A 25,972-nucleotide genomic window follows, 5' to 3' on the forward strand; every position below is an offset into this window, starting at 1 on the left:
CGACACGGCGTGGATAGCGGCGCGGGCGGCAGGGTCCGCGGGAAGGTCCAAAAGCGGTTGTGGTTGACTGGAAGAGTCGGGTAGTTGCAGGTTCTGGTCCATCACGACTTGCGAGGGAAAGTCGGGGTCACCAGTGTAGTGGGTGCGGTCACCGCGGTAATCAGGCCAGACGCCAGGTGAGTAATTAATAACTTTATTACCTGTGGTATCAAACACCGCACTCAAGAATAACGTGAGTCGACACACCCAAACCCTTTATAGTCCCAGACCACCTGACCCAAGGGGACTGACCCAGGAAGTGACCTAATCCCTCCCGTCCACTGAGTGCCGAGTGGAATGACCAAGGGAGTGGCCTAGCCCCCGGGTGCCGCCACAATACATTATTATTATTAAAGGAGAATCAGTAGATGTTGTTTACTTACGTTTACAGAAGGCCTTTGATAAGGTGCCACACGTGAGGCTGCTAGGGAAGATGGGAGCCCATGGTATTAAAGGGCAGATACCAGCATGGATAGCAGGTTGGCTGGATGGCAGACGGCAAAGAGAGGCAATAAAGGGGGCTGGTTAGCTGCCAGCAACTAGCGGAGTTCCGCAGGGGTCGGTGCTGGGGCCGCTACTCTTCTCGTTGTATGTTAATGGTTTGGACGAGGGGATTGAAGACCGTGTGGCCAGGTTTGCGGATGATACAAAAATAGGTGGAAGGGCAGGTAGTGCAGAGAAAGCTGGGACTCTGCAGAAGGATTTGGACAGGTTGGGAGAGTGGGCAGAGAAGTGGCAGATCGAATATAGTGTAGCAAAGTTTGGAGTCGTGCATTTTGGTAGTAGGAATAAAGGCGCAGACTATTTTCTAAATGGGGGGGAGAATCCAGAAATCGGAGGTGCAAAGGGACTTGGGAGTGCTAGTGCAGGTTTTCCAAAAGGTTAACTCTACTGCGGCACGGTGGCGCAGCGGTAGAGTTGCTGCCTTACAGCGAATGCAGCGCCGGAGACTCAGGTTCGATCCTGACTATGGGCGCCGTCTGTACGGAGTTTGTACGTTCTCCCCGTGACCTGCGTGGGTTTTCTCCGAGATCTTCGGTTTCCTCCCACACTCCAAAGAGGTGCAGGTATGTAGGTTAATTGACTGGGTAAATGTAAAAATTGTCCCTAGTGTGTGTAGGATAGTGTTAATGTGCGGGGATCGCTGGGCGGCGTGGACTCGGTGGGCCTAAGGGCCTGTTTCCGCGCTGTATCTCTAAATCTAAATCTAAAAAGTCGAAACGGTAGTAAAGAAAGCAAACTCAATGCCAGCATTTATTTCAAGAGGGCTTGTATACAAAAAGAGGGATGTAATGCTGAGGCTCTATAATGCGCTGGTAAGGCCGCAATTGGAATATTTTGGGCAACATATCAGTGGGTATTTTTAAGGCAGAGATAGATAGATTCTTGATTAGTACAGATGATAGAGGTTCTGGGGAGAAGGCAGGAGAATGGGGTTAGGAGGGAGAGATAGATCAGTCACGATTGAATCGTGGAGTAAACTTGATGGGCCGAATGGCCTAATTCTACTCCTATCATACATGAACTTGTGACCTGAAAAGGTTCCATGCCATGTAAACTCCTGGTGAATCTCTTCTGGACTCTCCCCTGCACTCTTGCATCTTTCCTATAGCATGGTATCCAGAACTGTATTTCTCTGCCCACTTCAGGTCCTGGGGCCATCGCATTATCGGCAAGACCAAGCGCAGGCTCGGTGATCGTTTCGTTGAACACCTCCGCTCTGTCCGCCTAGGCCTACGCGACCTCCCGGTTGTGAAACACATTGACTTCCCCACCCATTCTCACAATAACCTTTCTGTCCTGGGCCTCCTCCACTGTCAGAGTGAGGCCCAATGCAAATTGGAGGAGCAGCACCTCATATTTTGTTTGGGCAGCTGACAACCCAATGGTATGAATATTGATTTCTCTAACTTCGAGTAATCTTTGCTTTCCCTCTCTCTCTCTCGCTCTCTCTCTCTGTCCCTCCCCCACCCTAGTTCCCCGACTAGTTTCACTGTCATTCTGATTAATTTTATCGATTGTATGCCACCTTGTCACCTTCCCCTCAGCTAACAAAGAACCATTCTACATTTCCTTAGCATTGTCTGCTTTGATCTGTTGTCTTCACGCCTTGCCCCTTCCATGTCTCTAGTCTCCCTCTCCCCTGACTCTCAGTCTGAAGAAGGGTCTCGATCCGAAACGTCACCCATTCCTTCTCTCCAGAGATGCTGCCCGTCCTGCTGAGTTACTCCAGCATTGTGTGTCTACGTTGAGAAGTGCTTTGGGTGGTGTGTCACTGAGTGTGGTGGGTGTTGCACTCGGTACCTAACATCTCCATTCCATCTTGTACTCCTCAGGGCAGTGAACACCGCCCTGCTGGATACGTATCAGCTGAAGTCGCTGGATGGCTTGCTGGAGGGAGACCTGAGCCACATTGTCATCATCCGGGACAATAAGGGAAAGCTGCACTTACGGCTGAGACATCACCATGACAGGAGCAACGCCTCCCAAGATATGTCAATGACCATCCATGACCAGGGCCTCCGGTCTGAAGAAGGACCGGATAACTTTTCAGTGCGCCTGCCTTACGACCGTGTCATCCGTTGCTTGGGGTGGACGTTTGACTTTTCCATTTTCAGCGAGTAAGTGTGCGGTTGCAAAAAGCCTTTGACTATTATTATTTGAAGATTATTAAGGGGTTGGACACGTTAGAGGCAGGAAACGTGTTCGCAATGTTGGGGGAGTCCAGAACCAGGGGGCCACAGTTTAAGAATAAGGGGTAGGCCATTTAGAACGGAGATGAGGAAAAACTTTTTCAGTCAGAGAGTTGTAAATCTGTGGAATTCACTGCCTCAGAAGGCAGTGGAGGCCAAGTCTCTGAATGCATTCAAGAGAGAGCTAGATAGAGCTCATAAGGATAGCGGAGTCAGGGGGTATGGGGAGAAGGCAGGAACGGGGTACTGATTGAGAAGCCATGATCACATTGAATGGTGGTGCTGGCTCGAAGGGCCGAATGTGTTGGTTGGGGTTGTGTCATTTTGTAGCAAGTCCAAACCGGGTGATGTTGCCAATAGAGTTTATTCTGCAGTGAAACCCGTGACAAACCGCAACGCACTTAGTTTAGGACACACACTTACTTAACTACCTAATCTTGAGAGTTTGGCGCCAGACTGACGAATTCCCCGCGCTCCCGCACCACCTGACCCGTTAGCCAATCCGAGGGTTCGAGACCCCCTGGCCAATCCGTATGTCCCTACAATTTGCGTATTTTATTGCTCTTATTGTTGGACTGTGGGTGACGAAATCTCGTCCAAAAAACTTGTTTTTTGGATGACAAATAAAGATATCCTGAATCCTGAATGGCCTGCTCCTGCACCTATAGTCTATTGTCTACCTAACATAGCAGTGCCAAAAATGCTATATACATTGACACATATATTTATTACCCTCCTAACATCCTATGTTGGCCGTTTTTCCCATCCTGCTTCCCCAGCAGTGAACTCTAACCCATTAATCTGACTTATACTTTCCAAATTTCCGACACCAGACTATGTATGCCAGGTGTTCATAGTAAATATGAGATTTTGTTCACCAAATATACACTGGAGTGTGGAGCAAAAGCAGGTGCCTGGAGTCAGGTCACGGATTTTCCGTGGCATAATTGAATGATGGAATTGGTAAATGGTCCAAGGAATATGAACCCTGTGGCACGATGGCGCAGTGGTAGAGTTGCTGCCTCACAGCGCTTGCAGCGCCGGAGACCCGGGTTCAATCCCGACTACGGGTGCTGTCTGTACGGAGTTTGCACGTTCTCCCCCGTGACCTTGTGGGTTTTCTCCGAGAACTTCGGTTTCCTCCCACACTCCAAAGACATGCAGGTTTGTAGGTTAATAGGCTTGGGTTTGTATACTTGGTATAATTGTAAATTGTCCCTGGTGTGTGTGTAGGATAGTGTTAATGTGTGGGGATCGCTGGTCGGTGCAGACTCGGTGGGCTGAGGGGGATGGAGTGGGGGGGAAGGGAAGGGGGAGGGGAGGAGGGGGAAAGGAGGGGGGAGGGGAGGAGTCAAGTAAAGTCAATTTTATTTGTATAGCACATTTAAACACAACCCACGTTGACCAAAGTGTTGTATATCAGTGCAGGTGCTAAAAAGGAACATACAATAGCACACAAACCTAACACCACAGACATAAACAGTTCACAGCGCCCCCACAGAGAGCCTCAAACGCTAGCAAAGAGAAGTAGGTTTTGAGCCTGGAGGGAGGGGAGGAGAGGGAGGGAGGGGGACGGGGAGGGGGGGAGGGAGGAGGGGAGGGAGGGGGAGTGGGGGAGGGGAGGGTGCTGCACCAATGCAGGGGAGGATTGAGCCCAACGGGTCCACTTGGTCTAGTCTGAAATAAAAATATTAAATGCAAGATAGTATCTGCAGATGGAGAAACAGAGCTAATGTTTTAGGCAAATGACATTTCATCTGGACTTGGAAAGTTAGAAATCAAATATATTTCAAGTTGCAGAGAAGGAGTATGAGTGAGGAAAAGAACAGAGTGATAGACTGGAGATCAAGTGAGATCAAATGGTATAAGCATTCAATGCCAGCTGAGAGCGGGTGGTGAAGATTTACTCATTGTAGTTGATCTGTTAGAAGATGATGTAAATAGAAGGAAATGAATGAGTCAGGGGTTATGGGGAGAAGGCAGGAGAATGAGGTTAGGAGGGAGAGGTAGACCAGCAATGATTGAATGGCAGAGGAGACTTGATGGGCCAAATGGCCTAATTCTGCTCCTATCACTTGTGAACGTATGATTGAGGACAAAGAGAGGAGATGTGAAAGATGTTGGAACTGAGAGATATAAAACACTGCCGTCGTTGCAAATAAGTTACAGAGAATACTGGAAATACTCAGTAAATTGGGCATAATCTGTGGAATATTTGAGTTAGTGTCACAGGTAGATGACAAATTGCAAAAGGTTAATAGGTGCTGGCTCGAAGGGCCGAATGGCCTACTCCTGCACCTATTGTCTATTGTCTATTGAGATCGCTGGTCGGTGTGGAGAATGTGGCCCTTAGGGCTGTATCTCTAAACTAAATTAAACTTCCCCAGATTCCACCACTCGCCCACATTCTTAATCTATGAACCTGCACATTTTTGGAGAAGTGAGAAGTGGGTGAAAACTGGAGCACCAAACACTCCACACAGACAGATCCGAGGTTTGGAGTGAACTCAGGTCTCGGGCACATGCACTGCGCTGCCCTTAATTGTTGAAGAGAAGATAAAAAGCATTAATGTCTTCCACTGTGCTCTTCCCAACAGCGTTGCTATGCCTCAGAGAGGCCGAGGTCGCCTGAATAAATACCCACTGGTCAAAGCCACTTATGAGGCAGAAAACCTTCCAGGGATGTTTATTATCGGGACAGCAAGTCATTCCATTGATTACAGGAAGGCAGCTGGCGGCTTCATCCATGGGTTTCGCTACACAGGTGAGTGTCCAGCAGCATCTGACCTGAAGTAATGGGTAACTTTACATTGTGTTTGCAGCGTAGAGACCGAACCATTTGTCCAGCTGGTCTGTGTCTGTGTTTACACTGCTCATTGCACCCCATAGGCATACCCTAATACTCCTTTATCGCCCTCTTGCCTCTAGTTTCCCCTAACATATTTTCTAATACTTTTATTTCACAAAGTGCTGGAGTAACGCAGCAGGTCAGGCAGCATCTCAGGAGAGAAGGAATGGGCGACGATTCGGGTCGAGACCCTTCTTCAGACTGATGTCGGGGGGGGGGGCGGGACAAAGGAAGGATATAGGTGGAGACAGGAAGATAGAGGGAGATCTGGAAAGGGGGAGGGGAAGAGAGGGACAGAGGAACTATCTAAAGTTGGAGAAGTCAATGTTCATACCGCTGGGCTGCAAGCTGCCCAGGCGAAATATGAGGTGCTGTTCCTCCAATTTCCGGTGGGCCTCACTATGGCACTGGAGGAGGCCCATGACAGAAAGGTCAGACTGGGAGTGGGAGGGGGAGTTGAAGTGCTCAGCCACCGGGAGATCAGGTTGGTTAAGGAGGACTGAGCGAAGGTGTTGAGCGAAACGATTGCCGAGCCTGCGCTTGGTTTCGCCGATGTAAAGAAGTTGCCATCTAGAGCAGCGGATACAATAGATGAGGTTGGAGGAGGTGCAGGTGAACCTCTGTCTCACCTGGAAAGACTGTTTGGGTCCTTGGATGGAGTTGAGGGCGGAGGTAAAGGGACAGGTGTTGCATCTCCTGCGGTTGTCCCGCCCCCCTGACATCAGTCTGAAGAAGGGTCTCGACCCGAAACGTCACCCATTCCTTCTCTCCTGAGATGCTGCCTGACCTGCTGAGTTACTCCAGCATTTTGTGAAATAGGGCCGAAAGAATGATAGATGACAACACAGTTTGTTTCAATGATGTTAGTTGAATGATGAATATCAGCCCCAGTATGCTGGGGGAGCTCCCAGTTGCTCTATGCAGTTGTGCCTTCTGTTCCCAGTTGTGAATGCATGTTTACCATCTCACCTGAGAGACATTACTGCGAACAATGCAGCAGTTCAGTTCAGTCTAGTTTACTGTCACGTGTACCGAGGTACAGTGAAAAGCTTTTGTTGCAGGCTGACCAGCCAACCAGTGCATTCTACTAGTGTGGTGTTGGATCATGTTCCGGTTCTTTGACAAGGCACGGAGTTGTATAAAGCAGCGCCTATGAGAATGGTGGACAGACAGTGGCTGGGGAGGGAGGGAGGAATGTATTCATGTATTTGGGGTTTTTATGACTATTGGCAGATCAATTTCCCTCCTGGGATAAATAAAGTTCTATCATATCGTATTGGTAGAAAGGGATGCAGAGGTAATGTTTTAGGTTAATGTTGAATGTTTCTAGCATTTATTTTTTATTTCACATTTACAGTATCTGCAGTCTATTTTTATGTTCAGTCTTTAGACTTTATACATATAGCGTGGAAACAGGCCCTTTGGTCCACCGAGTCCGCACTGACCAACGACTCCTCTCACCCCCCCCCCCCCCCCACATACACGTGCACTATCCTACACACTTGGGACTATTTACAATGTTACCAAAGCCAATTAACCTGCAAACCTGTGTGTCTTTGGAGTACGGAAGGAAACCGGAGCACCCGGAGAAAACCCACAACGTTACAGGGAGAATGTACAAACTCCATACAGACAGCACCTATGGTCAGGGACGAATCCAGGTCTCTGGCACTGTGAGGCTGCAGTTCTGGCACTGTGAGGCTGCATCTCTGGCGCTGTGAGGCTGCAGTTCTGGCACTGTGAGGCTGCAGTTCTGGCGCTGTGAGGCTGCATCTCTGGCGCTGTGAGGCTGCAGTTCTGGCTCTGTGAGGCTGCAGTTCTGGCACTGTGAGGCTGCAGTTCTGGCACTGTGAGGCTGCAGTTCTGGCGCTGTGAGGCTGCAGTTCTGGCACTGTGAGGCTGCATCTCTGGCGCTGTGAGGCTGCAGCTCCGGCGCTGTGAGGCTGCAGCTCCGGCGCTGTGAGGCTGCATCTCCGGCGCTGTGAGGCTGCATCTCTGGCGCTGTGAGGCTGCAGTTCTGGCGCTGTGAGGCTGCAGTTCTGGCGCTGTGAGGCTGCAGTTCTGGCACTGTGAGGCTGCATCTCTGGCGCTGTGAGGCTGCATCTCTGGCGCTGTGAGGCTGCATCTCTGGCGCTGTGAGGCTGCAGCTCCGGCGCTGTGCCATCGTGCTGCCCCGAATGAGTCATGCCACCAGTCATGATAATAGTAATAAGATGATTCAAGAACTCTCAATTTCTTTCCCTTTCCCCAATCTTTATAATATGATTAGAAGTCCTCCTGAGCTTCAATAGACAATAGGTGCAGGAAGTGGCCATTTGGCCCTTCGAGCCAGCACCGCCATTCAATGTGATCATGGCTGATCATTCTCAATCAGTACCCCGCTCCTGCCCTCTCCCCATACCCCCTGACTCCGCTATCCTTAAGAGCTCTATCTAGCTCTCTCTTGAATGCATTCAGAGTATTGGCCTCCACTGCCTTCTGAGGCAGAGAATTCCACAGATTCACAACTCTCTGACTGAAAAAGTTTTTCCTCATCTCAGTTCTAAATGGCCTACCCCTTATTCTTAAACTGTGGCCCCTTGTTCTGGACTCCCCCAACATTGGGAACATGTTTCCTGCCTCTAACGTGTCCAACCCCTTAATAATCTTATACGTTTCGATAAAATCTCCTCTCATCCTTCTAAATTCTAAATTCGCCATGAAGACTGGTGTCCTTGTTGTGATCTTCCAATTGCAGTAAAGTTCAGTGCTGGCCCAAGATAGTTGCCAATGAATGTCAATGGGATTCTGAGCCAGACCTCACTAATGAACCCCCTGCTTCTTCCACGTCAGCTACTTTTGAACTGTCTTGTCATCTCGTGCACTGAATGCAAGGAATCTGTCCTGGCCCGGAGGTTTTTCACATGAGTCGGAGGGTTTTCTCTTGAACAGAACTGAACTTGGGTGTGCTCTCTGCTGCTGCTTATCAGTGCTGCCTAATATTGTGTGACTTCATGTAGTTCATTCTGTTTATCTTGGTTGAGAATGAGATAAAGCCGATGCTGTTGGAATGCTGGCCTGTTATCTCTATATATTTTGTATACTTCTCCCTTGAAGCTCTGCTACTTTCATCCTAACTTGCATCATGTTCTGTTCGCTCAGCACTCTGCTCTGCCAAGCTTACTGTTAGACTTTAAAAGATTTACCTCCAGTCCCATCGGTCTTAACTCTGGGTAGAGAGATGATCTAATATTAAGTAAGCGAAGCAGAAAAATGGCTCGTGACAATCAAATGGGTTACTGGACCGAGACCAACAAAAAGGCCCAGGGCACTTTATTTTCTCCACTAATAGCTTTTAGACATCTTGGCCACGGTGTGATGTTGCATCACTCGATCAGCGAGCAACCTCTAACAAAGGCTGGGGGATAAAATACTGCAGACGCTGGTTTAAATCGAAGGTAGACACAAAATGCTGGAGTAACTCAGCGGGTCAGGCAGCATCTCGGGAGAGGAGGAATGGGTGACGTTTCAGGTCGAGACCCTTCTTCAGACTGACGTCTGAAGAAGGGTCTCGACCCGAAACGTCACCCATTCCTTCTCTCCCGAGATGCTGCCTGGCCCGCTGAGTTACTCCAGCATTTTGTGTCTACCCTCTAACAAAGGCTACTCCACCGTTCAGCCAAGGTAAGGTCTTGGGCTGAATGTATATTAAAGTTAATAAAGTTAGAATCATGCGTATAAACTGCCCCGATTTATATATCTTCTTTGACTTTTAGTTGTGCAGCAACGGACTTGAGTGCTGAGAACCAAGGACTCCAAGGTCTTTCAATTTATGCTTGGGCGATCAAGCAATTCGTTTTTAGCTTCAGAAGACCATGAAGTAATTTTGTGCGAGTTTACTTCCCAGAACAATGGAACGAGGAGGGGGGGGGGGGGGGGGGGGAATGCTATGGGTGACTAGCAAAGCAATTTGTAACTTCTCTCTATTTCTGCTTTGGCTAGGGCATATATACGACCTGCAGGGCAGTTCCTGTTTCTTCTGTCTGAGCAAGCACCTTGAGACAAAAACGTGTGAAAGTCAGGCAACGGTTGCAAGTTTTTATCAGATGCTCTGGTATATGGAGTCAGATCTGTGACGTGAATCGAATGGGTACCCTCACCAAGGAAGTCATAAGTGTTTAATTTAGTTTAGTTACTGGCACTTTGGAATTTTAACATCACGTCCTGTGTATTTGGAAACATGTGTACCGAGGTACAGTGTGAAGCTTTTTTGTTGCGTGCTATCCAGTCAGCGAAAAGACAATACATGGTTGCAGTCAAGCCGTCTGCTGCTGACAGATACAGGGCGGCACGGTGGCACAGCGGTAGAGTTGCTGCCTTACAGCGAATGCAGCGCAGGAGACTCGGGTTCGATCCTGACTACGGGCGCCGTCTGTACGGAGTTTGTACGTTCTCCCCGTGACCTGCATGGGTTTTCTCCGAGATCTTCGGTTTCCTCCCACACTCCAAAGACATACAGGTTTGCAGGTTAATTGACTGGATAAATGTAAAAAAATTGTCCCTAGTGGGTGTAGGATAGTGTTAATGTGTGGGGATCGCTGGGCGGCGCGGACTCGGTGGGCCGAAGAGCCTGTTTCCGCGCTGTATCTCTAAATCTAAAAAAGGATAAAGGGAATAACGTTTAGTGCAAGATAAAATCAAGTAAAGTCTGATTAAAGATAGTCTGAGGGTGTCCAATGAGGTAGATAGTAGGCCAAAACCGCTCTCTAGTTGATGATAGGATGGGTCAGTTACCTGAGAACAGCTCCTAAACACTTCAATAATTTTAACCCCCCATTCACTGTCATAGATGCGATGTTTGATTGCCTTTAGACATTAGATATACAGCGTGGAAAAACAGGCCTTTCGGACCACTGAGTCCGTGTCGACCAGCGATCACCCTGTACACATGCTAGGACATATTTTACAATTACTGAGCCAACTAACCGATAAACTGCACGTCTTTGGAGTGTGGGAGGAAATCGGAGCACCAAAGAGAAAGCCCACGCGGTCACGGGGAGAATGTACAAGCTCCGTAAAGGCAGCACCCATTGTCGGGATGGATCCCGGGACTCTGGCGCTGTAAGGCAGCAGCTCCACCGTTCAGCCACTACGCCATGCTGGTTATGATGCCCTTGTAAAACCCTGTGTTTCCGGTTGCTTCCACCAGCCCGCGCAGTTCACCGTCTGACGGAGCATCGCTACCACGGCGTCGACTGGCAGGCCACTGCCCGGCCCGTCTCCCAGCTCACTAACGTGATCGTCAAGCGCATCAACGAGGCCTCCGGCGTTTACCAGATGTTCAGCGTCCTTGCTGACGTCGTGCTGCTGCAGAGGTGAGTGACTCTTACGTTACTGTCTCTGATCGGAAGGATGTATTATTAATGATTATTATTTATACAGCGCACTGTTTCCTTGTTGTCGGGTAAAAGCTCATGCCTCTACAGGTGCTCCCCGGCTTACGATGCTTCGACTTACGGTAGTTCAACTTTGCCATGGTGCAAACGGCAGCGATGCATTTCCACTTACGATATTTTCGGTTTCCGATGGGTTTCTCCGAACGTAACGGGCGTGCAGCGTAGGTTTACTAGGTTAATTCCCGGAATGGCGGGACTGTCATATGTTGAAAGACTGGAGCGACTAGGCTTGTATACACTGGAATTTAGAAGGATGAGAGGAGATCTTATCGAAACGTATAAGATTATTAAGGGGTTGGACACGTTAGAGGCAGGAAACATGTTCCCAATGTTGGGGGAAGTCCAGAACCAGGGGCCACAGTTTAAGAATAAGGGGTAGGCCATTTAGAACTGAGATGAGGAAAAACTTTTTCAGTCAGAGAGTTGTGAATCTGTGGAATTCTCTGCCTCAGAAGGCAGTGGAGGCCAATTCTCTGAATGCATTCAAGAGAGAGCTAGATAGAGCTCTTAAGGATAGCGGAGTCGGGGGTTATGGGGAGAAGGCAGAAACGGGATACTGATTGAGAATGATCAGCCATGATCACATTGAATGGCGGTGCTGGCTCGAAGGGCCGAATGGCCTCCTCCTGCACCTATTGTCTATTGTAACCCCGTCGTAAGGTGAGGAGCACCTGTGGTTTGAATTCCCTCACCCAATGTAGCCATGTTGAGGATGTGATATAATAGTGTTTGTTTGGTACCGTTCAATCTAACCCCGAATATCAATGTTCTACCTAACCCATGTATTTGCTACAACACCCTTATGATTAAATACTTGGGATGGAAGCCCGACTCCAGCGATGCTCAACTCTACAGGGCACTGCTTTTAAAAAAAAAAAATGTTGTTCTTGTCTAAATGAGGATCTGCAGATGCTGGTTTAAACCGAAGTCAGACACATAAAGCAGGAGCAACAGCAGGTCAGGCAGCATCTCCGGAGAGAAGGAATGGGTGACGTTTCGGGTCGAGAAGCATACTTAGATACTAAGGGTGTTGTGTGGCTCGACTTCTATAAATTCTATCCTCAGGACCTTTGTTGTAAATAAGCACAGCAGTGCAGCATTGTGAAGCTGCACCAAGTGTTGTGAATGATGTGCATCTCTCCCAGTCTGGGAAGCGCACTCATTAATTCACAAGATTTAAAGGTTGACTTTTGGGAAGATTCAGTGAAAGGCAAGCTTGCTGTGAACTTGGCTACTTGGCTTTGGAGCTGAGCTGAGCCTGGTGACACCAACGCAGCAGGATCACAGTGGCCGGAGGGAGACCAATCAATTGGGGATTGGTTACAAGGCCGCTCAGGAAACTGCAGATGCTTTTATTTACAAAATGCTGGAGTAACTCAGCAGGTCAGGCAGCATCTCGGGAGAGAAGGAATGGGTGACGTTTCGGGTCGAGATCCTTCTTCAGTCTGAAGAAGGGTCTCGACTCGAAACGTCACCCATTCCTTCTCTCCCGAGATGCTGCCTGACCTGCTGAGTTACTCCAGCATTTTGTGAATAAAAACCTTCGATTTGTACCAGCATCTGCAGTTATCTTCTTAAACTGCAGATGCTGGTTTACAATAAAGGACACAAAGTGCTGGAATAGCTCAGCGGGTCAGGCAGCATCTCTGGCGAACAAGTGAAATTTTCTTCTGAAGAAGTGTCCCGACCGGAAACATCACTTATCCATGTTCTCCAGAGATGCTGCCTGACTCGCTGAGTTACTCCAGCACTTGGTCATTTTAAGGTGAAGGTTAATTGGGTTAAAGAATAGCCATTAAAGCTGTGCCTGCCAGCTTATCATGAAGCTTATTGTAGGGCAACCACAGAGAAGCTGTAGTTATTTTCCTTCTGACCTAATGTCCTCGATGTTTCCTGAGCAAACAGTTCTAATAGTGTTTGCCTGCTGGAAATGGTGTATGAACTTGGGCAATGTGTAAGCCTTTCGTCTGTGTGAAAGGGACTCCACCTTGTTCTTGCAAAGTGTCTGGACATAGGAATTGGGGTGTAACTAGTTTTGGAAGGCAGATTATTATGTAACTAGGAAGGCAGATTATTATCTGAATGGTGTCAAGTTAAGAAAAGGGGACGTACAACGTGATCTGGGTGTCTTAGTGCATCAGTCACTGAAAGGAAGCATGCAGGTACAGCAGGCAGTGAAGAAAGCCAATGGAATGTTGGCCTTCATAACAAGAGGAGTTGAGTATAGGAGCAAAGAGGTCCTTCTGCAGTTGTACAGGGCCCTAGTGAGACCGCACCTGGAGTACTGTGTGCAGTTTTGGTCTCCAAATTTGAGGAAGGATATTCTTGCTATTGAGGGCGTGCAGCGTAGGTTTACTAGGTTAATTCCCGGAATGGCGGGACTGTCATATGTTGAAAGACTGGAGCGACTAGATTTGTATACACTGGAATTTAGAAGGATGAGAGGGGATCTTATCGAAACGTATAAAATTATTAAGGGGTTGGACACGTTAGAGGCAGGAAACATGTTCCCAATGTTGGGGGAGTCCAGAACCAGGGGCCACAGTTTAAGAATAAGATTTAGAACAGAGATGAGGAAAAACTTTTTTAGTCAGAGAGTTGTGAATCTGTGGAACTCTCTGCCTCATAAGGCAGTGGAGGCCAATTCTCTGAATACATTCAAGAGAGAGCTAGATAGAGCTCTTCCGGATAGCGGAGTCAGGGGGTATGGGGAGAAGGCAGGAACGGGGTACTGATTGAGAATGATCAGCCATGATCACATTGAATGGCGGTGCTGGCTCGAAGGGCCGAATGGCCTTCTCCTGCACCTATTTTCTATTGTCTATTGTCTATAGTTCCCCCTCCCGAGTCCACCTTACTGAAGGCTGATTGTGTAGGAAGGAACTGCAGAAGCTGGTTTATACCAAATATAGACACTCCGGCATTTTGTGTGTCTGGCAGTCTGATTGTTCTAGCTGCGTTTGGCCATCCCTACACTGTTTGGGAACATAAGAGTCAAGAGTGTTTAATTGTCGTAGGCACTGACAGTGGAACAATGAAATTCTTTCTTTCTTCAGCTTTACAGGCACGTTAAATGTAACACTAACAAACCTCCCATAAATTATTAGTTACCATAGATAAACCAGAGCACGATAGGTGCAAGCCAAAGTATATACTGTAGTGCAAAGTCCAGAGCAGGTTTTTTTAAGATTTAGAGATACAGCGCGGAACAGGCCCTTCGGCCCACCGGGTCCGCGCCGCCCAGCGATCCCCGCACACTAACACTATCCTACACCCACTAGGGACAATTTTTACATTTTACCCAGTCAATTAACCTACGTACCTGTACGTCTTTGGAGTGTGGGAGGAAACCGAAGATCTTGGAGAAAACCCACGCAGGTCACGGGGAGAACGTACAAACTCCGTACAGACGGCGTCCGTAGTCAGGATCGAACCTGAGTCTCAGGCGCTGCATTCGCTGTAAGGCAGCAACTCTACTGCTGCGCCACCGTGCCGCCCTCAGGTGAATGATTCTGTGGGTCAAGGTGGGGTTGTGCAGGGTAGTTCAAGAACCTGATACTTAACAGCAGGAAGCTGCTCTTGAACTTGCAGAGAATGATTCTCAGGCTCCTGTACCACCTTCCCAATGGTAGCAGTGAGATGAGAGCGTGGCCAGGGTGGTGTGGGTCTTTGAGATCAGCTGCCTTCTTGAGGCAGGTGCATCCTGTAGATCCCTTTGATAGCGGGGAAATAAAATACTGGTGTGTAAGAAGGAACTGCGGGTGCTGGTTTAAACCGAAGATAGACACAGAATGCTGGATTTACTCAGCGGGACAGGCAGCGTCTCTGGAGAGAAGAAATGGGTGACGTTTCGGGTCGAGACCCTTCTTCAGACTGAGAGTCTGTAAGGGAAACGTGAGATGTAGATGGTGATGTAGAGAAAATGTAGAAAATGGTGATGTAGAACAAATGAAGAAATTTGTGCAACAAAGAATATTTTGCATATCTTTCATTCATTTGTTCTCGTTCTCCCTACATCACCGTATATGTCTCTCGTTTCCTTTTCCCCTGACTCTCAGTCTGAAAAAGGGTCTTGGCCCGAAACGTCACCCATTCTTTCTTGCCTGTCCTGCTGAGCTGAGATACTCCAACATTTTGTGAATAAAATACTGATGACAGGCCTGAGTGGCTCAGAGTTTGCTGGGGCTATTACTATGAGATGGGACTCGCCCCCTCCCCTGACATCAATAGACGATAGATGCAGGAGGACGCCATTCGGCCCTTCGAGCCAGCACCGCCATTCAATGTGATCATGGCTGATCATTCTCAATCAGTACCCCGTTCCTGTCTTCTCCCCATACCCCCTGACTCCGCTATCCTTAAGAGCTCTATCTAGCTCTCTCTTGAATGCATTCAGAGAATTGGCCTCCACTGCCTTGTGAGGCAGAGAATTCCACAACTCTCTGACTGAAAATGTTTTTCCTCATCTCAGTTCTAAATGGCCTACCCTTTATTCTTAAACTGTGGCCCCTTGTTCTGGACTCCCCCAACATTGGGAACAGATTTCCTGCCTCTAACGTGTCCAACCCCTTAATAATCTTATACGTTTCGATAAGATCTCCTCTCATCCTTCTAAATTCCAGTGTATACAAGCCTAGTCGCTCCAGTTTTTCAACATATGACAGTCCCGCCATTCCGGGAATTAACCTAGTAAACCTACGCTGCACGCCCTCAATAGCAAGAATATCCTTCCTCAAATTTGGTGACCAAAACTGCACACAGTACTCCAGGTGCGGTCTCACTAGGGCCGTGTACAACTGCAGAAGGACCTGAAGAAGGGTCTCGACCCGAAATGTCACCCTTTCCTTCTCTCCAGAGATGCTGCGTGACCCGCTGAGTTACTCCAGCATTTTGTGTCTACCTTCCATTCCAGGAATTGCTATCTTGCCTCATAATAACATGACACGGGCCTTTATGCCTCTGTAGTCCACAAGCACAGCCCTCTCTTGAGGGTACCACATGTTTTGTTTAGTTTAGAGATACAGAGCGGAAACAAGCCCTTCGGCCCACCGACCAGCGATCCCCGCACTTTAAACACTGTCCTACACACACGAGGGACAATTTACACTTTATACCAAGCCAATTAACCTCCAAACCTGCACGTCTTTGGGGTATGGGAGGAAACCGAAGATCTCAGAGAAAACCCATGCAGGTCAGGGGGAGAACGTACAAACTCCGTACAGACAGCACTCGTAGTTGGGATCGAACCCGGGTCTCCGGCGCTGCATTCGCTGTAAGGCAGCAACTCTACCGCTGCGCCACTCTTCAAGAAAGTAACAGGGACCAAATCACCAGGTTTCTGGGCACTAATTGTTCACGTCTGTGTGTTTAGCCTACTGACTCAGACTGATGTTTAACACTGAATGGGGTCAAGAGTTAGTGAGCAGGAGAAACTGCTTCTGTAGGAAGGAACCTCAGATGTAGATAGACAAAATGCTGGAGTAACTCTGCCGGACCAACAACATCTCTGGAGAGAAGGAATGGGTGATGTTTCGGGTCGAGACCCTTCTTCAGAAGGGTCTCGACCTGAAACATCACCCATTCCTTCTCTCCAGAGATGCTGCCTGTCCCGCTGAGTTACTCCGGCATTTCGTGTCTATCTTAAGAGAACCTACTTGTAAGGAGGAAGTAGGTTTGATTACTATGTTCAATCAAGATCTCATGTGTTGTTTTAGTTTACTTTAGAGATACAGCGTAGAAACAGGTCTATCTGCCCACCGAGACTTCACTGACCAGCGATCCCCGCACATTAACGCTGCCCTACACACACTAGGGACAATTTTACATTTATACCAAGCCACTTAACCTACAAACCTGTACATCTTTGGAGTGTGGGAGAAAACCGAGGATCTCTGAGAAAACTCACACAGGTCACAGGGAGAACGTACAAACTTCGTACAGGCAGCACCTGTAGTCGGGTTCGAACCCGGGTCTCCGGCACTGTAAGACAGTAGCTCTACTGCTGCGCCACCATATCAGGGGTTATGGGGAGAAGGCAGGAGAATGGGGTTGAGAGGGAAAGATAGATCGGCCATGATTGAATGGCGGAGTAGACTGGAAGGGCTGAATGGCCTAATTCTGCTCCTATAACTTATAAACTTATGAACCAGCTCTGCAAGGCGCAGGAGAGTGTTGGTAGATGGGGATTGGCTGGTTCTGCGGTCGAGGAGGAAACGGAGGGCTTCGAGACCATCCTTGTGGGGATGGAAGTGTAGAGTGACTGGACATCCATGGTAAAGATGAGGGAGTGGGGACCTGGGAACCGGATGTTATCGAGGAGATGGAGAGCGTGTGAGGTGTCTTGGACGTAGGTGGGGAGGGATTTAACCAGAGGCCCTCCTGACATCAGTCTGAGGAAGGGTCTTGACCCGAAACGTCACCCATTCCTTCTCTCCTGAGATGCTGCCTGACCCGCTGAGTTACTCCAGCATTTTGTGAATAAATACCTTCGATTTGTACCAGCATCTGCAGTTATTTTCTTATACGTATATGAACTTATGAAGTAAATATCCCGCTGCATCTCCAGTATTTGGGACAGTTCCTGAGTCTGCCGCCTGTCAACATTTCTCCTGCTCTGGATTTTTCAGAAATGCCACTGAGTTTGAGTACTTGGAAGAATATCCGATCGGAGCACTTCCACACCTTTGGGAAAACACCGGGAAAAAGGCAGAAAGTGGACTGTTTGTTATTAACCTGGAATACGGGAGCAACTTCTCCAAACCAGAGGCGGATGTCTTCCACCCTGACCGCTCCGTGGGAGACCCAAAGCACGCGTGGCTCTCCAACTTTCTCCACCCTGTCATCTACTTCTACAGGCACCTCCCAACAGGTTAGTGTTTTGTGCGCTCTTCCCCCACGTTCCCCTTTTCGCTGCCTCAAAAAACCCCTGCGTGTCGGGCTCTCGTTTGCGAGCTCTCACACTGACCGACCGGCCATCCGTCAGTGGACGTGTCGACAGTATCGGGAGAAAATGTTTCTGAGGTGCCAACCTGCGACCAGACCTGATCCTCTGGTCCAACTCCTGACGGCGTGTCTTCATCGTTGAGCTGACGGTGCCCTGGGAGGAGGCTGTGGACGAGGCATGTGAAAGGAAAAGGCTGAGATATTCCAACCTTGCAGTAGAGGCAGAGGAGCGAGGTTGGAGTGCAAGGGTGCGTTCAGCGGAGGTGGGGTGCAGGGGCTTTGTACCCAGTTCCACCGCAAGGCTCCTGAGGGAAGTTGGAGTCAGAGGGCAGGCCCAAAGGAGGGCAATCAAAGAACTTGCCAATGCCGCCGAATGGAGCAGTCACTGGCTGTGGCTGAAAAGAAAAGATGCTCTCTGGGCTGCCACGTGACCATCTAGAGGCTAACCATAAGACACACACACCCAGGTCTGATCACCCTGTGGTGGGCCTGCCTCGACTGAGGGTGTCTTGTGATAAAAGGCCGAAACACCCAGTGACGTTGAGATACACAACTGAAGGTGTGTCTGAATGGTAGCAACATCACCTAGTGGTCACCCCCAAGAACAACACCAGTCAATTGTAGTGCAAACCTTGGGGATTGTAACATCTAGTCCAATCTGAATAATCTACCTTCAGAGGCTAAACATGTTTAGTCACCGCAGATTTGCTGGCAGGAGACCCTGAATGACCGATTAAGTTTCTTGAAGAAGTAACGGAATATGCTGACAATGCCAGTGCCATTGATGTGGTTTACATGAACTCCAGTGAGGTCTTTGACCAGTCCCCCCTGGAAAACCACTCCACCAGGATAAAGGTCATTGAATTTACAGCATAATTAGCAAGTTTGCAGAAGAAATAAAAATTGGTAGTTGATGGCAAGGAGGGTAGCCTTAATCTTCAAAGATATTGATCAGTTGTAAATTAGGCAGGGTAATGAAGATGGATCTTAATCCTGACTAATATGAAGTGATGCATTTCGGATGATCCAAGGCAGATTGGACATACATAATGAACGATAAGCTTGATGAGGGAAGTCTTGAGGGACCTTTCTGTAGAAGACCACAGATCTCCGAAGGTCGCAGCATAGGTCGATGGGCTGGTGGACAAGGTATACTCGTTGCTTGGCTTCATTAGCTGAGGCTTAGACTATAAGAGCGTTGAAACATTGCCAAGGCCACAACTGAAATATTAATGTTATATGTGATAGGAGCAGAATTAGGCCATTCGGCCCATCAATTCTACCCTGCCATTCAATCATGGTTGATCCATCTCTCCCTTCTAACCCTATGATCACATTGAATGGTGGTGCTGGCTCGAAGGGCCGAATGGTCTCCTCCTGCACCTATTGTCTATTGTCTATTCTCTTGCCTTCTACCCATAACCTCTGACACCTACACTAATCAAGAATCTATCTATCTCGGCCTTAGAAATATCCACTGACTTGGCCTCCACAGTCTTCTGTGGCAAAGAATCCCACAGATTCACCACCCTCTGACTAAAGAAATTTCTCCTAAAAGAACGTCCTTTAATTCTGAGGCTATGACCTCTAGTCCTAGACTCTCCCACTAGTGGAAACATCCTCTCCACATCCACTCTATCCAAACCTTTCACGATTCTGTATGTTTCAATGAGGTTCCCCCTCATTCTTCTAAACTCCAGCGAGTACAGGCCCTGTGCCGACAAACGCTCATCATAGGTTAATTGTGTATAGTTCTGGTCAGCACACTATAATAAGGATGAAATTCTATTGGAGATTCTCCAGGCAATTGTCTGGGATTGAATGTTTCGGTTAACATAGAAACATAGAAAATAGGTGCAGGAGTAGGCCATTTGGCCCTTCAAGCCAGCACCGCCATTCAATATGATCATGGCTGATCATCCAAAATCAGTACCCCGTTCCTGCTTTCCTCCCATATCCCTTGATTCCGTTAGCCCTAAGAGCTAAATCTAACTCTCTATTGAAAACATCCAGTGAATTGGCCTCCACTGCCTTCTGTGGCAGAGAATTCCACATTTCACAACTCTCTGGGTGAAAAAGATTTTCCTCATCTCAGTCCTAAATGGCCAACCCCTTATTCTTAAACTGTGACCCCTGGTTCTGGACTCCCCCAACATGGGGAACATTTTTGCTGCATCTAGCTTGTCCAATCCCTTAAGAATTGTACATGTTTCTATAAGATCCCCTCTCACCTTAAATTCCAGTGAATACAAGCCCAGTCGATCCATTGTGAGCAGAGTTTGTATATGCTGGGTTTGTTTCCCTTGGAGCAGTGAAGGAAGTGGGAGCAGCTGTTGGAGGTATACAGACTGATGAGGATATAGGTTTATTGGATCTACTCTATCTATGAGAAGCTCCCCCATGACAGAAGATGTCCAAGACTAAGTCACGGTTTAAGATGAGGAGCCAGAGGAGATGTGAGGAAGATTTTTTTCAGAGAATGGTTGGGACCTGGATCACACTGCCTGAAGGGCTGGTGGAGGTAGAAATTCTCACAACTTTTAAGAAGCATCTGGAGACGCACTTGATTTGCAAAGGTGTTAGCAAATTATGGACCAAGTACTGGTAAATGAGATTTTGATTTGAGTATAGGAGTAAAGAGGTCCTTCTGCAGTTGTACAGGGTCCTGGTGAGACCACATCTGGAGTATTGTGTGCAGTTTTGGTCTCCTAATTTGAGGAAGGACATCCTTGCTATTGAGGCAGTGCAGCGTAGGTTCACGAGGTTAATCCCCGGGATGGCGGGACTGTCATACGAGGAAAGATTGGAAAGACTGGGCTTGTATTCACTGGAGTTTAGAAGGATGAGAGGGGATCATATAGAGACATATAAAATTATGAAAGGACTGGACAAGCTAGGTGCAGGAAAAATGTTCCCAATGTTGGGAGAGTCCAGAACCAGGGGCCACACGGTCTACGAATATTGGGGAGGCCATTTAAAACTGAGGTGAGAAAAAACGTTTTCACCCAGAGAGTTGTGAATTTGTGGAATTCTCTGCCACAGAAGGCAGTGGAAGCCAATTCACTGGATGAATTTAAAAGAGCATATAAGGTTATAAGCATATATAAGCATAAAAGAGCATACAAGAGCATATAAATATAAGGTAGAGCTCTTGGGGCTAGCGGATTGAAGGGATATGGAGAGAAGGCAGGCACGGGTTACTGATTGTGGATGATCAGTCATGATCATAATCACGGTGCTGGCTCAAAGGGCCGAATGGCCTCTTCCTGCACATGTTTTGTTTGCAAGGAAGCAACTTCCTGCACCTATTTTCGATGTTTCTATGTAGTACAGAGGGGTAATTTATGGTTGACGTAGAAATGTTGAGCTGAAAGGCCTGTTGTGTGCAGAATGTCCCCATCACTCAGAAGGTTCTACATTCATTAGATCATCTTTGCATTGGAGATACAGCGTGGCAACAGCCCCTTCGGCCCACCAGGTCCACGCCGACCAGTGATCACGTGTTCACACTAGTTCTATGTCCACTCCAGCGGACAGTTTACAGAGGCTAATTAACCCTCAAACCTGCACGTCTTTGGAGTGTGGGAGGAAACCGGAGCACCCGGAGGAAACCCACACAGTCGCAGAGAGAACGTACAAACTCCGTACAGACAGCACCAGTAGTGAGGATCGACAGTAGTGACTCCGTCTCTGGCGCTGTGAGGCAGCAGCTCTACCGCTGCGCCACCACGCTGCTAGATCATGGCTTCCTCTTTTATGGGCTTGAAGCTGACAGGGAAAGTATCAGTGTAAAGTATCGACTATTCAATCCATCAGGTTTTCCCTGGATTGGACTAAAGGTAGAGTCACATGAGCCTGGTAGCAGTGATTGGTAGCAGTGAGCTAAGTCTCTCTGATACTATGCCCTGTCTGTGAGCGTACGGTTTGTCTGTGTGTGGGGAATTGTGCCTGTCTGTGTTCAGAGTGCCTCTTGCACCCAGCGTGGGGCCTGTGAACGCGTGTGAGCGAGTGAGTACAGAGGGCCACAGAGAGGGCAGCTCGTGCTGACCAGGGGCGAGAGTGGATCGGCGTGCAGCTGCTTGACGCTGTGCTTGTTTTCAGAGACGGAGATGGCGCAGAGGCCGAAGCTGTGGCCGCTGCCGCGTCCGAGCAGCATCCACCACGTGGTGGAGGACTTCCTGACAGACTGGACCGCTGCCCGAGCTCACATCCTGCCCCTGCGTCGCTTCCTGGAGACCTGCCTGCACACCGACCTCAGAAACTACTTTGCAGGTGTCACATCCTGTTGGAACAAAGTTGCTTCCTTGCAAACAAAACGCCTGTATCTCCAGCTGCTCGCCCCAGGCTGGGGACAGTTCCTATGTTTAGTTTAGTTTAGAGATACAGCGCGGAAACAAGTTCTTCGGCCCACCGAGTCCGCGCCGACCAGCGATCCCCGCACATTAACACTAACACCTTACAGCGCCGGAGACCCGGGTTCAATCCCGACTACGGGTGCTGTCTGTACAGAGTTTGTACCTTTTCCCCGTGACTGCGTGGGTTTTCTCCGAGGTCGGTTTCCTCCCACACTCCTAAGACGTACAGGTTTGTAGGTTAATTGGCTGTGTAAAAATCTTTAAAAAAATTATCTCTAGTGTGTGTAGGATAGTGTTAATGTGCGGGGATCGCTGGTAGACAGGGACTCGGTGGGCCGAAGGGCCTGTTTCCACGCAGTGTCTCTAAAACTAAACTACAACAGGTAATACAAAGAGAGAAATACCAGAATGCAGAAAAGTTTTACAGCATTGTAGTGTCACAGTTAGAGGAAAAAGCCCAAAGTCTGCAATAAGGTAGGTTGGAAGATCAGGACTGCGGCCTAGCCTATGGGAGGACTATGTAATAGTCTGATAACAGAAGGGAAGAAGTTGTTTCTCAGCCTGGTGGTATGATCTTTCAAGCTTTTGTATCTTCTGCTCGAGGGGAGAGGAGAGGAGGGAATGATCAGGGGCCATGGGCCAAGCCAGGCCTTCGTCTCTGGGTGGCAGAACTGAGGTGAGGTGGCAGGGCAATGCCTTCTTGCCTTGCTCGAGGAGATGGGCTGCCTTGCTGCCCATGGCTCTCTGAGATGGGGTGGAAGATGTTGGTTCTCTGAGATGGGGTGGATGATGCTGGGTCTCAGAGGAATCTCTTGGGTCTGTGAGATGTGGCCTCTGAGGTGAGATGGCAGCACAATGCCCTCTTACATTACTCGGGGAGCTGGGCTGCTTTGCTGCCCTCGGGTCTCTGAGCCGCTCCATGGAGCTGTGGTGTCGTGCCATGGAGCTTGAGCTCGGTCATGTCGTTCGCTGTGCTGGGGGGGACAACTGATGTCTTCAGCATCACAGCTGGTCCTCATTCTGCAGCATCTCAGGAGAGAAGGAATGGGTGATTTTTCGGGTCGAGACCCTTCTTCAGACTGAAGAAGGGTCTCGACCCGAAACGTCACCATTCCTTCTTTCCTGATATGCTGCCTGACCTGCTGAGTTACTCCAGCATTTTGTGTGTGTATATATATATATATATATATATATATACATACACTGATCAGCCAAAACATTATGACCTGATGAGCCAAAACATTTTGACCACCTGCCTAATATGCTGTTGGTCCTCCGTGTGCAGCCCCATACGCAGCAGGGTGCGATGCACTGTGTATTGTGACACATTCCTCCCTTGACCACCATTAAAATTTTCTGTGACTTGTGCCACAGTCGACCTTCTGTCGGTTCGGACCAGACAGGATCGCCTTCGTTGCCCTCGCACATCGATGAGCCTTGGGCGCCCAACACCCTGTCTGTCGCCGGTTTGTGGTCTGTCCCTCCTCGGACCACTGTCGGTCGGTACTCACCACTGCTGACCGGGAGCACCCCACAAGCCTTGCCATTTCAGAGATGCTCTGACCCAGTCGTCTGGCCATAACAATTTGGCCCTTGTCAAAATCACGCAGGTCTTTACTCCTGCCCATTTCTCTGCATCCAACACATCAACTTCAAGAACTGTTCACTAGCTATATCCCACCCCTTGACAGGTGCCATTGTAACAAGATAATCAATGTTATTCACGTCGCCTGTCAGTGGTCATAATGTTTTGGCTGATTGCTGTATATATATAAGATAGATACAAAAAGCTGGAGTAACTCAGCGAGACAGGCAGCATCTCTGGAGAGAAGGGATGGGCGATGTCCTTCTTAGTACATATCTGTTATACGTACATGCACACACTCACTCGCACACTCGCCCTCACTCACTCACACTCACACACACACACACATACTTGTGTGAAGTGCTGAAGATGGGCACAAAGTGCTGAGCAACTCGTTGGGTCATGCAGCATCTGTGGAAGAGTTCCATCTAATTAAAAGTTTTTTGTAACACGGGGAAAGGGATTTGGAGAATACATGGTTGTACGATAATCTATGGGAAGATTTAATCCCCATGCGTTTCCATTGCCCCTGCAGAATCCTGCTTCAAGTTCGCCTTGACTCAGCAGCATCTGCCGCCTTCCTGTCGCCACGGTTACTTAAACGCGCAAGGGTTGCTGGGCAACGAGAGCTTGTAGCACAGGCTCGAGGAAGCTGCCATCGTTGTGGTGACTGCGTCTCTACCGATGACCTCTCGCGCCGGCAACCGTCGTCCAATGGGCAGAGGGAGAAGCCGGTGGCTGCAGCAACCACCTCAGTCACAGCAGGATGGACGAGGTACCATGGGTTACCTGTGGTCTGACCACCAGTGCACTACAACCAGGTGAGGCCAGAGTGCATCCAAACCGTCTCCTTGTTAGCAGGACCGAACAATTCCAGGAAGATTCCGTGCTGCCGTCATGTGCAAGGGACCTGCCAAACGAGACTTTTATACGACAAAACAAAGCCAAAACGCTGCAAATAAGGGAAATTCAGACATAAAACAGAAAATGCTGGATGTATACGTCAGGTCAGGCAGCATCTCCTGAGAGAGGAACAGTTTGATCAGAACCTTCTGTGGCTCACTGCACCCCTCTCAGGGATCTGCCCCGCCTGCTTAGATTTTGTGCAATGTAATATTTATACGTGGAATTCAAGCCAAAAATATTCATTCGGAGAGCAGGGAGACCGTTTTATATTATTAGATTTGCTACTTGTTGGGGGCTTGCCTGAAACATTTTTAAGAAGTTTCTTATTGCAGATTTGATCCTGTTATATAACGTTGAGATTGCAGACTTGACGTTTCTGTAGAAGTCACAAACCTGGCCGTAAAACATTTTAAAGGCCGGACGTGAACGAAGTACAATAAATCCATCAGCGCCTCCCAATCGGCGGATTTTAATGTTTCAGCTTCATACCCAAAGGTTGTGTATTGTGTATTGTTGTAGTTCTGTGTGGGGAAGCTTGTTCTGGGCAACACACTGCCTCGTTCTCCACATTCCAAAAGCGATTTAATGCAGTCTTGCAAGACTCCAAGGAATTCTTGTCTTTTCTTGTTTCCGTTTTTGGTGGGGGACGTCTTTATCTCTAACTGGAGACCTCGTACGAAGGGCTTTCTGGAACTGTGGTTGAATTTAGCTCGGTCCCAGCGCAAACGGACAGTCAGACTCTGACTTGGACCTATCCCCGCCGAAGATAGACACAAAATGCTGGAGTAACTCAGCAGGGCGGGCAGCATCTCTGAAGAGAAGGAATGGGTGACGTTTCGGGTCGAGACCCTTCTTCAGACAAAGATTCAGGGGAGAGGGAAACTGGAAGGGTAAGGTGTGAAAACGACAGATCAAAGCAGACGATGATCAAGGAAATGTGTAATGGTTCATTGCCGGCTAAGGTGGAAGATGACAACGAGGCATGCAAACAGTAAAATTAATCAGGAGGACAGTGAAACTGGTCGGAGAACTAGGGTGGGGGAGGGACAGAGAGAGACGGACAGCTAAATAAATCAATGTTCATACCACTGGGTTGTAAGCTGCCAAGGCGAAATGTGAGGTGCTGTTCCTCCAATTTGCGTTTGGCCTGTCCCCCTGCTGCCCTTCTC

General features: G+C 48.5%; 1 protein-coding gene across 3 annotated transcripts in view; it reads left to right on the forward strand.

Moving 5' to 3' along the window:
• Nucleotides 1-25,972, forward strand: part of foxred2 (FAD-dependent oxidoreductase domain containing 2) — a 59,641-nt gene that overhangs the window by 14,209 nt on the left and 19,460 nt on the right. For 2 of the 3 annotated variants that reach the window (XR_013549536.1, XR_013549535.1), the window contains exons 4-9: nt 2,376-2,660; nt 5,330-5,496; nt 10,769-10,934; nt 17,642-17,883; nt 22,059-22,229; nt 24,433-24,718. Coding sequence is in view for 1 of the 3 variants with exons in the window: in XM_078430659.1 (XP_078286785.1) it covers nt 2,376-2,660; nt 5,330-5,496; nt 10,769-10,934; nt 17,642-17,883; nt 22,059-22,229; nt 24,433-24,533 (1,132 nt within the window). In the remaining 2 variants the exon portion in view is untranslated. Of the gene's footprint in view, nt 1-2,375; nt 2,661-5,329; nt 5,497-10,768; nt 10,935-17,641; nt 17,884-22,058; nt 22,230-24,432; nt 25,476-25,972 lie in introns of those variants that run through there. The other variant, XM_078430659.1, reaches the window with a different exon arrangement.

The sequence above is a fragment of the Rhinoraja longicauda genome, chromosome 40, assembly GCF_053455715.1.
Source record: "Rhinoraja longicauda isolate Sanriku21f chromosome 40, sRhiLon1.1, whole genome shotgun sequence".
Lineage (NCBI taxonomy): Eukaryota > Metazoa > Chordata > Chondrichthyes > Rajiformes > Arhynchobatidae > Rhinoraja > Rhinoraja longicauda.